Source organism: Squalius cephalus (genome assembly GCF_949319135.1).
Source record: "Squalius cephalus genome assembly, chromosome: 11".
In the NCBI taxonomy this organism is placed as follows: Eukaryota; Metazoa; Chordata; class Actinopteri; order Cypriniformes; family Leuciscidae; genus Squalius; species Squalius cephalus.
Window position 1 is genome coordinate 38,702,307 of NC_137132.1, and position 12,346 is coordinate 38,714,652.

General features: G+C 42.2%; 1 protein-coding gene across 1 annotated transcript in view; it reads right to left on the reverse strand.

Moving 5' to 3' along the window:
- Nucleotides 1-12,346, reverse strand: part of LOC307167879 (NACHT, LRR and PYD domains-containing protein 12-like) — a gene marked incomplete at its 3' end in the record, with an annotated part of 147,578 nt that overhangs the window by 112,411 nt on the left and 22,821 nt on the right. Inside the window, exons 11-12 of the mRNA XM_079887185.1 lie at nt 9,936-10,109; nt 3,877-4,047 (exon numbers count right to left, since the gene is read on the reverse strand). Coding sequence (XP_079743311.1) covers nt 3,877-4,047; nt 9,936-10,109 — 345 coding nt within the window. The remainder of the gene's footprint in view (nt 1-3,876; nt 4,048-9,935; nt 10,110-12,346) is intronic.

A 12,346-nucleotide genomic window follows, 5' to 3' on the forward strand; every position in this document is an offset into this window, starting at 1 on the left:
GCAAAGGGGACACGATTAAAACTTTGTAAGTACATAAATGTATCAAATAACCATTCCGAGACGTTTAGTCCATTCTCTTTTGTGTTTATTCTGTGCCGGACTCTCTTCATCATCTGGGTCCAGCAGGGCGGGGATATGCAGCTCATTTACATTTAACCCTCTGGGGACTAAGCCCTTTTTGGTCCGTTTTCTCTATTTTTACATTTGGGCTTATAAACCTTATAAACATATTTAATGGAGATGGAACACCATGTGTTTGGTATCTATGGATTCAGAAGACCCTAAGCTAACATAAGAATGCATGTAATGTTTATAAAGGAAGTATGAGTAAAAAATGTACAATAAACTAGAGAATTTCAAAAACGAAAATTTTATTTTAGTCATTTATTACTGAAAATCACACCTCACAAAACAATAGTGAACAGTTTTTGAACAAAATATATATATTTCAAACCCTTTGCTAGACAGATATTTGTAATTGTTCAATCAAAAGTGTAAAGAACAATGAAATAATGAACTTTATATACAGCGTTTTTTCAAAAAGCTGTCAGCTTCGGATTTCTCAACGTCACTTTCCAGTAATTGTTCCAGAGCTTGTTCTGAGGTAAATATTTTACTGCTTGCCATCACACAAGTGCTAAAACTATAAAATAATAATGCTATAATTGCTAATATGCTATAAATATTAAATATTGCTAATATATATAAATATTATAATTCTGTCTCTCATATAAATCTCTGTGTGTAATACGCTGCTCCGTTCGCTCTCTGTCTCCTTCTCCACTCGACGCGGCTGTTTGCATCATATCACTTACTATAGTCCCACCCCTTGCAAGGCTACAGAGTCCTCTGATTAGCTAGAATAAGTCATGGTAACCTTCTTCTGATTGGGTAAGAAAAATATTCCTCCGAGCGGCAATTTTTCCATTGGTCTTTGCGTGTGGAATATTCCTAACAACATCGATTTCATTGGCCTTATACGCAGTGGTATTACGCAACAAGGAAGTGTGTATACCATATACCATTGTTTTCAGCGGAATCTGAGGAAGACGGCAAAAAAGGCCGCATCTCTCTATCATTAATAGTTTTTAAGATAATTACACATTTGTAAAAGGATGCCATTTTGGGCGGTACCGCCCAATCCGTCCCCAGAGGGTTAAGGTGGTACACACCAAAACAGCTCTTTTTAAAACAGGCCCCAAAAATGACATTTTCAAATGGTTATAATAAATTAACTGTGGGGTATTTTGTGCTGAAACTTCACAAATACATTCTGAGGACACCCAAGACCAATATTACATCTTGTAAAAAGGGGCATAATAGGTGCCCTTTAATGTTTTCAGAAAATGGAGCAAGGTTTCAGAAATTGTGTTTTAGCAATTGAGAAAAACTGTAATTGAACTGATTAGCACAAAAACATTGATTAATTCAGGAAAGAAACAAGTTGCTGAAACTGATCTTTGATGCTCATATTGCTCATATGCCTCTGGACACAGAAGGATTGCATTGGCGTTTGATTGAAATGTAACATCTATGCAAAATAATCATTGAATCACTTCTCATTCCTGTTTGGAATAAGTGATTGTGTTTTGTCAACAATAAGCATAACATTTCTGCATTTCAATGTTGTAGTGTTGATCATTTATTGCAACATTTAACCTGATTGTTTAAGAATATGTTTTCTGCTGGACAAATAATTTATGCTACTGTTCACTGACATGCTTTTAAAGCGATTGATATCCAATTTGTTTGTCCTTCAAACACCTTAAATTGCACATGTGTAGATCAGGAAAATCAAAGATTTCCTCCGAACCCCCCCCCCCCCCCCCCCCTAGCAACATCAATTGTGGGACCTCAGTTTTTATAAATCCTGCGTACGGCCCTGCCTTCATGTTACCATTGTCTTCTGTCTGGCTTTGTTCCCTGTAACTGCTGTTGGTGACCTTCATGTTTCTCAGTCAAGTCTTTGTTTTTTTAGCTTTGTTCAAGTTTATTTGAATAAAGCTGCACTTGCGTTCAGTAGTGATGGGAGAAACAAAGCTTTTCAAAGCTTCAAATCAATTAAACCAATTTCTTCGCAAAATGATTCATTGTTTTGAAGCGTTACTCTAAGCGTGTAAGCGTGTAGTTTCGAAATGACACACGCTGGCCAAAAACTGCATAAAAACAGCTTCTACAAACCCATTACAAATGTTTTATTGAAAGTAAAATCTATCAAATGCAATTAACTAATCATCTAATATGATTAAATATCAAGTGTCTGTATAATACGTGCTCTTTTATCAATTTTCAGTGCTTGTTTTGTTTATTTTATGGATGGCTCAGCTAAACAGGCCAATAAGAAACTATTAACTACTATTATTCCTTTTAATTATACTAATGTCTAATTAAAATGTCTACAAATGTATAAAACTGATCAGAGATCAGGTTAAACCCACAGACACTTGTTCAATCTCAGTAAATCTGCATGATTCATGAGTTCACAGAGATCATCGCCCCCCAGTGGAGAACCATTAACATTTCCAAACGTTTTGAAACAGTTATGACGTAACAAAGCCTCGTTTACTGAAATCATGTGACTTTGGCAGTTTCAAAACTGCTCTGACTCAAATAAGTGAGGAAATATTATTATCATCAGCTAACATTTTAAAAGCAGGGCTCCAGACTGCATTCTGCGACCATAATTTGAGAGTGTGTGACTAAATTTTACATCCAGTCACACATGTGCGACCAGTAAATTTACACGTTAAACGTGGAAGGGGCGCGTCAATGAATCCGGAATGTGTGGCAGGCCAATGATGAGTGTGAGAAGAATTGGGAATGGCCACTGTAACTGGCTAATGTGTGGAGGGGGAGGGTCCTAGAGATAATTGAGCGCGCGTAAACGTCTGTGGGAAGGAAATGGAGACAAATATCAATGTCACAGACACAGTCGGATGATGATGATTCAGAGTCAGAGGTTTGTGAGGTGATAAAGGCCCGAACCCACCATTTTCGGGAAGACTGGCTGCGAGAATTCAGCTGTTTGAGGAACTGTAAGGAGACGAACTTAATGAACTGCGAATGCTGCAGTCGCTACCCCTGAACTGCGGCGAACACGAAGTTTGCAGACAGTGCTGGCACTTCGCAGTTTAAACACAATACGCTAGTTAGACACAATCTCAGCCTCAAGCATAGAGTATGCCGTGACATGTTAATAAATCAAAACAAAATGAAAGCGGAAAAAAACTGCGCTACTCATTTCTGCTTCATGGACCGTTTAATAGTTTGAACCAATAATAGACAGCGCAGAGCTTCTCTCGCCAGTCGCGGGCCGATCTCGATCACGCAACACCGTTACATCGTGGAGATCCAGAGAAGAAATCCATTGAGTTTGCAACAGAATTAATAACATCGCTGCGAGATCCAGTGAGAAACATTCACATTCAATGCAGAATTCTCTGTTATAAACCATATCAGATCAAACAGCGCTGACGTGGAAACCAGGAGAAACATGTGCCATGAACAAACAAGCTATAGAAGGCTTTAGGTCCACAGATCAGCAACATTCACCATGGATTTAATGTAGTAACACTAACTGTAACTATGGTATACTATGGTTATAATAACAGTAGCCTATACATCTTTTTCCAGCACTTCAAAACTATAATATCATATTTAAATGTGATATTATTATCAAAGCGTTTGTCAGTAATACAGTTATTTGGGAGGAAATGTGAATAATTGCATTGCAAGGTGATTTAAGGTGTGCCCCTAAATTTTCTGCTTGCGCTCCAAAAAGTTTAAGTCAGGGGCTACAGCGCTCCTAATAAAAAAAGTTAGTCTGGAGCCCTGAAAAGTAAAGTAATATTATATATATAAATGAGCAATACTCACATCAGTGTGTTGAGTTGACAGTGTTTATCCTGCAGTAGAGCAGCAATCTGATTCACTCGTGTGTCTCCTAGTTCATGTTCACTCAGATTCAGCTCTCTCTGGAGTAACGGGTTTTTTCCCACAACTCTATTCACATACTGACAGGCTTCCTCTGCAGCAGGACTCACAAACCTGCAGAAGAGTCAATTCAGTTCTCAACTAAATATCTGTTACATTACAAAAAAGATTGATATGATAATTTATTTGTCTTTTTCTTTGAACATTTAAATACACAAATAAATATAAATTTAAAAGAAACTCATAAGAACAGAAACGTCTCACAGAGCAGAAAGGCAAAAGCTCACTAGATCATGGTTTTCAGTATGAACACAGAGTGTGAAATTAAGATCTTTCTGGCTTTTAAGCAGGAGGAGTGAGAAACGTCCTCACAGAGAAAACTGGCTTGTGAAACTGCATGTTTGTGAACATCTGGAGACTCATAGACCTGCTGTAGAGAGATGCAGTGAATCTGGGCTTGATGGAAAACGTCTCTGGTTACTATTGTAACCCTCGCCCTGAGTAGGGAACGAGACGCTGCATCGATACTCGATACTTTGGGGAATGCCTTCGGCATGAAGCGTCTGAAGTCAACTATGGAACTATTCCAATCTTGATTTGTGCAACGTCATTACGTCACCCGTGACGTCGCATGTGACTGAGATCCAAAAGCGTTACAGGAACCAGGAAATGTTAGCTTCTAATTGGTCAAAGCAAGTCGTTCTCAGGGTCGCGAAAAGTGTGGCTGAGGGATGCAGTGTTTCGTTCCCTACTCAGGGAACGAGGGTTACAATAGTAACCCGAGACGTTCCCTTTCGTAAAGGGAACTCCTGCTGCATCGATACTCAATACTTTGGGGAATGAATACCCACGCCGCCACACTGAGAGAAAAACGCCCTGGTATAAAGCATCTTGTACACTCACGGACAATAGAATGAGTAGAGGGCAGATCCAAACTAGCCTGTTCATAAGATTTGGTGTAAGAAGGGGAGGTCTGGAGCCAGAGGCTTGACTGACCTCATGGATGGGAACCCCAGACAGTAGAAAGTATTAGATGAGAGGTGAAGGCAAAAACGCACCTTGTACTTCAGATATGAGTGGTTTTAGATAACCAACTGTCTTATTAATAAGGGGAAATATTCCCTACCCTTAATACATAACTAGATGGATTGACTCCTCTCAGCCTGAGGCCTAACCTAGGAACCTCAAAGGCTATGACCTTGACCATCCGACACATGCGATGGAGGATGGAATACCTGAAGAATCATGATATTGCCCTGAAGATCAATGATATTTATAAACATTGATATTGATCTAGGTACCTCAGTACCGGGCAAAAACAATGTTGAGTGGCTCCCACGCTAGCAAATAAGAGGGGGCAGCACCACCACTCTTCCAGGGAGTAAGACGAGCAGGAAGCAGACTCAATAGATTCTCCTATACATTCATATATACTCATATATAGATATATCTCATCCACAGGGCATGATGGGTGCCAGGGGTAACCCATCATCCTGATGCCAATAGGCTGGATGACAAGGATTCATCCTCCAATCTACAGGAACATGGAGTTTTCGTAGGAATGTCCCTACGTGCACACCCTTAGAGGCTTGCGGAGGGCACTGAGGCCGCCACTGAGGCCCTTAAGCATGAACGGGAGATTCCGTTAGAGAGAAGGATGGAACACCAGTACTGAAGCCAGTGGACAGTAATACACTAGGTTCAATGCCCTCCCTAACTTAATTGTTTAGTTCCTAGTAGAGTGGGTTCTAGGATGGATGACCTGACCACCTCGGTGGTTTTACCTGTTTTAGGGGTGGGACCCCCTCAGGAGCCAGACCCATAGTCTCCATAACTGTGGTCTTGGATGAAGTAATGTACCATCGGCCTGCGACAGAAGATCTCTCCTAATAGGAATTTGCCATGGAGGACTCTCCAGGAGACTCATAAGGTCCGAGAACCAAATTCGGGCCGGCCAGTACGGAGCTACAAGTAGTAATCTCACACCGTACCTCCTGACCCTCTCAAGAACCCCAGGGAGCAGAGCGATCGGGGGAAAAGCGTACAGACGTGACCTTGGCCACATCTGTACCATGGCATCCAAGCCCAAAGGAGCTGGATGTGAAAGAGAGTACCAGAGCGGGCAATGAGAGTTCTCATGAGAAGCGAACAGGTCAACCTCCGCCCGGCCAAACTCTCTCCATATAAGCTCAACCACCTCGGGGTGGAGCTGCCATTCCCCGGGCCTCAGACCCTGCCTCGACAGGATGTCTGCTCCCAAATTTTCAACCCCAGGAATATAAATAGATCTGACAGAGAGAAATTTATCCTGGGACCAAAGAAGAATCTGATGCGCCAGTCTACAAAGAGGGCGAGATCTTAAACCTCCTTGGCGGTTGATATAAGAGACCACCGACATATTGTCTGTCCTAACAAGAACATGATGGTCTCTGAGGTCCACAAGGAAGTGCCTCAGGGCAAAAAATACAGCCAACATCTCCAAGCGATTAATATGCCATGAGAGATGATGGTCCTTCCAAGTACCTCGGGTGTAACGGCCCTCCATAACCGCACCCCAGCCCGTGAGGGACGCATCTGTAGTCAAAGTTTTTCTCTGACATGGTGCTCCCAAAACCGGGCCTTGAGACAGGAACCATGGTTTCTTCCACATGACAAGAGAACGAAGGCATCTGCGCGTAACTCTGATCATGCGAAAAGGGTTTCCAAGAGGAGAAAACCCCTTGTTCCTGAGCCACCACTGCAAGGCCCTCATATGGAGCAGATCAAAGGGTACTACCGTGGAAGCTGCAGCCATAAGACCCAAAACTCCTTGAAAGTGTTTAACAATGATAGCCTGGCCTAACTTAAAACTCTTCATTGTGTTTAAGATAGTATTAATACGAGCAGGAGACAATTGTGCCCGCATCGTAACTGAGTCCCACTCTACTCCCAGGAACGTAGACCTCTGAAGAGGAGTTAAGGAACTTTTCATCACATTGAGTCTTAACCCCAAGCACCTCAGATGACGCAAAACAACATCTCGATGTTAAATTGGTAGTTCTTTCGACTGAGCCAAAATGAGCCAGTCATCTATAAGATACGGACCCCCTGAAGTCTCAATGGAGCAAGGGCCGTGTCCATACATTTAGTGAAGGTGCGAGGGGATAAGGCTAGGCCAACTGGAAGAGTCCAGAACTGATGCGCTTTTCCCCCCAAAAGCGGATCTCGGAAACTTCCTGTGATGGGGTTAGAAGGGAAAGAGGAGTTAAGGAGCTTGCGGATCTAACACGACAGACCAGTCCTCAGAGCTGGTCTGACTGACAGTCGGTAACTTGAATCTGAACCCCCTCGGAGGTTGATCCAGTACCTTGAGATCCAAAATAAGGCCTAACTCCCTCCCCCTCATAGGAACTATGAAGTGCCAGCTGTAGAACCCGGGCTCCCGTAACCAAGGAAGAACCAGCTTTGAGGTTTCCTGTGTAAAGAGGGACTAGACTTCTTGTTCCAAGAACCAACCCTGCTCGGGGCTGGCCGACATGTGAACCACCCTTAGTAGATAATATTTGTATATTAGCTCCACTCCAAGCAGGACCCCCTAGGCTATATTTTGAAGACCCCTCAGGGTGTCTAAATATGCCATTATGGGGACCAGTCCCTCTAGACTGACCTCGGCTATAAATTTCCAAATGGCTTCGGTGACCTGAAGCAGCTAACTGGCAGGAACTAACCGAAATATGCTCTCTACAGACCTCCTGAGAGGCGGCGAACTCGACAGGGCCGCAACGTCTTCGGGCAGATACTGCGATTTGTGTTCACTGGAAGCCGATGTGTCCCGAAGCGCCATCGGCGGCGGGAAGCTAACATCGGTTTTCTAAGGGCTGCATAAGGGGCGAGACTCCTGTACTCGCTCTCCTGGGGGAACGCCCATAAGGGTCTGCGTGTTACGACAAGACCTCTTAGTTGAAGCCATCTTAGCCCGAGAGACAGTCCTCAGACCTGTCTTCGGTATAGAGGGCTTCATGCGAGAATGTTTCTTCTGGCCCCAAGCCTTATACGGGGGGGCACGAGAGGAAACCTTCTCAAAATATGAGGAGCTGGCGGCTGTCCCATGAGGCTGCCCCCTGGCAGCAACCCAATGAGACCTGGACTGACAACTGGGGATAGCTGATTGTCGCTCTGCCTCCTGAAGCCTCTCGACAACGGTTCTTGCCGCGTCACCAAAGAGGCCAGAAGGTGAAAGGGGAGCATCGAGAAGGAAAGCCCTGTCTTTCTCCCCGATCCCCAAGCGATTAAGCCATAAATGTCTCTCTGAGACGACTAGTGCTGCCATAGAACGGCCAATAGCACGGGCCGTCTCTTTAATAATACGGAGAGATAAGTCAGCTACTCTACGGAATTCAGTAATACCGTTGATTGAGACCTCCCAGTTATCATCCACCTCTTTGAGGAGGTCAGCCTGGTATGCCTGTAATAACCCCATCGTGTGTAGGCATGCATCGGCTCGACCCACCACCATATATGCTTTCCCTAACAAATTCGATGCACGAGATTTGGAGGGAAGTGTCTGAGCTATCAGGGGTGATGCAATCTCGGGGAGAAAACATTTCGCAAAATATTCCTCAACCCGAGGCATCACCTCATAACCATTCTCATTAGATTCCCTAATGGATGAGAGTAAATATATACATGGGGGGGAATAATTGAGATGAAAATGGATTTTTCCACGATCTCGATACCTCAGTATGGAGATCAGTGAGAAAGGGAAGGCTCTGACACGAAGATTGTAACTGGGTCTGCAGGAAGCGCTCATCCATTTTATTTATTTATTTATTTATTTTATTTATTATATTTTTTATTTTATTTTTTAGTCACTTCCTGCTTATTATATGGCCATTCAACATTTAATTTAACCACTGCCCTGTTTACAACCTCCAGCAACTCCTCACTAACGGGAATATGGGGTGGCGAATCCCCATATCCACGTGATTCAGTGCTGATAATATCTAACTCCTCGGAGCTAGATAAATCAAACATTTAGCCGCAGCGCGGGCTTCCGAACCGTGCGCAAGACTAGTGGAGCTGGTTAATAAACACTGAGAAAGGGTCGCAACCGTCTCAGTATTATATGCCAGCCCCATGAGCGAATCCCATGCATACAAGCGGCGCGCTGCCTCAACAGACGCGGGACCTGATGCACTGGTAACGCAAGCCTTATCTAATTGATCGAACAAGCTCAAACGGGAGCGGAGCTTTTTCATAGACAACTGAAAACAGTTTGCACAGACAGCGCCCTCGAGCACCACCCGTGCATGCTCCACTCCCAGACAAACTACACAAAGCGAGTGTGTGTCACCCTCGCTTAAATAACGTGGGCAAGGGGACGCACACTGCCTGAATAGCTTCTCTTTATTCGTCATAAATAATACTCTTTTCACGGGACAAACAACACCAAATAGAACAGACAAGATGACATAGAGCGCTTGCTGAAGACCAGAAGCTAACATTTCCTGTTTCCTGTGACCCTTTTGTAGCTTCTGGATCTCTGTCACATGCGACGTCACGGGTGACGTAATGATGTTGCACCAATCAAGATTGGAATAGTTCCATAGTTGACTTCAGACGCTTCATGCCGAAGGCATTCCCTAAAGTATTGAGTATTGATGCAGCAGGAGTTCCCTTTACGAAAGGGAACTATTGTGTTCAGAAAACTATTTCACTAAAAGGTTATCTAGAATTTTGATGAGAAGTGTGCACAAAAATAAAACTGTTTATGTTATCAAGGTATACTCCAGAATAGCAGCCCATATACTGACCCATAATGTCTATTTGACCTGTAGCTCGTATCACAACTAAACTGTGTTGACGGTTATCATCATCATGACAGAACCTGCAGCATCTGATCTGATCTTGACCATTTTGATGCAACAAATTTTCAAGTTAATTGTATAGTTAAAATAATATATTAGTTATGAATATTTAGCCTCCATATAACTAATTTAGTTAATTATTTGATCCCGTCTCACCTCAGTGTCTTCAGTTGACAGTCTGGATCCTGCAGTAAATCATTGAGCTGCTTCACTCCTGATTGTCCAGGATCATTTCCTGTGATATCCAGCTCTATCAGGTGTGAAGGGTTTGATCTAAGAGCTGAAGCCAGAGCTTTATAACCTTCTTCTGTCACACTGCAGTTAGAGAGTCTAGAACAGGAATGAAAGCATTCAGCTGATTAATCAGTTAAACCCCGAACAATATAAATCCTTAAACTTGAATTTATTTTGTTCCTTATACAAATGCATTGAAAGTTAGTTGCAAAAACTGACACCTGAATATGGAGGCAAACAAAATGCACAGAAATCTTTAAAGGACAAGTTCGGTATTTTACACTTAAAGCCCTGTTTACAGATCGTTTCTGATGAAATAGAACGGTTAAGATTAAAATTTGAACACATGCTGCTGTCCCGAGAATTTTAGGTTTATTTCGCTTCCCCCCCCCCCCCCCCCCCCACCTCCCCACCTCCCCACCTACACAATGGCAGCCTATGGGCACTCGAATAATCCTTCATAAAATGCATTAAACTTTCGTTTAAAAAGACGTGAAACTCACCGAGTGGTCAGGGGTGTTCACTGATATGCTCACACAAAAATCGCTGCAAAAGATGCTTTCCAACAGGTTTTATCGTAGTTTTTGTCCAACTCCATTGACTTGTATTGAATGTGCTGTGTGAGGTACGGTATTACTCCGCCGCTTCTTCTTCTGCTTCTTCTGTGTATTCAATTAAATGCCAGCGGTTTGCTTGCAATTGGCAAAGGTGCATTATCGCCACCAACTGGGCTGGAGTGTCTATTATTCAAGCTCTCAATGGAAGAATCTACGGGTGTGAGAGGTTTGGAAAAATAGATCCACAGTTTTACAACGAATGGTAAAACACCTGTTGGAAAGCATCTTTTGCAGCGATTTTTTTTGTGAGCATATCAGTGAACACCCCTGACCACTCGGTGAGTTTCACGTCTTTGTAAACGAAAGTTTAATGGGCAATTCCACGCAAAGGTCATCCTTACCATGAAAAAATAAAGTTTTTACCTAAAGATCAAAACCCCTTTTAAGTTGTCCATTTAGGTCTGTAATATACTGTATTAATGTGCTGTATCAGAAATTTTAAGAAAATTGCCTTGTTTTTCCACCATATCCAATAATCGCAATAATATTTGTGCTTTGTTAGTTTTAATATGAAAAAATGTCTCAACTTTCAAATTCAGTCTATTTTATAACAAAATGTAAACAATAGAGACCGCTCTTTAATACGGCGTGGTATATCGCCTCAGTGCGCGGCGGATAAAGCGCACATGAACGGATCTTCTCTTCCTCTGCCAGTTACAGGACGAAATATGAATATCAGAAGGTAGTGTATGATACAGTACAACTTAAAGAAGAGCATGTGTCTTATAGCCATAGGACACTTCCTTCGGGATGTCGCGTTTTTCCCTCTTGGTTAAAACATGAATATTCATCATAATCCCGCGATCAAGCTGACAAAATAATAGTGATATTGCAATCATTTTTGCAATCTATGGGGCGGCAGTGGCTCAGTGGTTCATGTAGATTGTCTTCAAACCGGAAGGTTGGTGGTTCAATCCTCGGTTCCACCTGACCAAGTGTCGAGTGCCTCCGTGTCCTGATTATATTGTCTGCTATAGCCTATTTTCTTGTTATTTAAAAAATCCAGGCAATTGGTTGATGAAACATTGATTAAAATTAAGATACAATTTATACAAAACGAAATTCACATTAGCTTTCTACAAAAAAAAAAAACTAAAAAAAACTAAAGAATTGGTCAAAATCATGTCTGCCCACTGATATACTGTATCCGATATATTGCGCATCTTATGATCTTACTCATGCTGTTATCCTTTCATATAATCAACATATGAAATAAAAAATACAATTATTTTATTTAAACATTAATATGAGACTAAATGCCTACTCAAATGTAATGTTGGAGCGGGATTTGAGTGAACGCCGTCTTACCGGTGAGCATGTTGGGGGAGAGGTACGATTTTCGAACAAACATCGAATATTATTTTTGCATATAATACCAATCCTTAATATTTGGTGTTTTAAATGCCTGTTTGAGGTCTCTGTGAACGTTTTAAAGCAGTATTTTAGTGCCGCTTTCAGAGCGGTCACGTCCGTAACGGAGAACTGTCACGTCCGTAACATTGTTTTTTCCTCATAAATGCGAAAACGAAAAATAACAGAGAGCCAAAATGTGGAGAGCCAACCCTTCTTCATTCGGTGGGTACTATTACTTTTGGTTTGCGCAGTGTAATTCACAGAATTACTAAAAAATATTTTGGCAACAAAAAGTTAGAGATTTTTTTTGTCACGTCTGTAACGCATGTGTATTTCCCTCATATTAAATATAAAACGCATGCG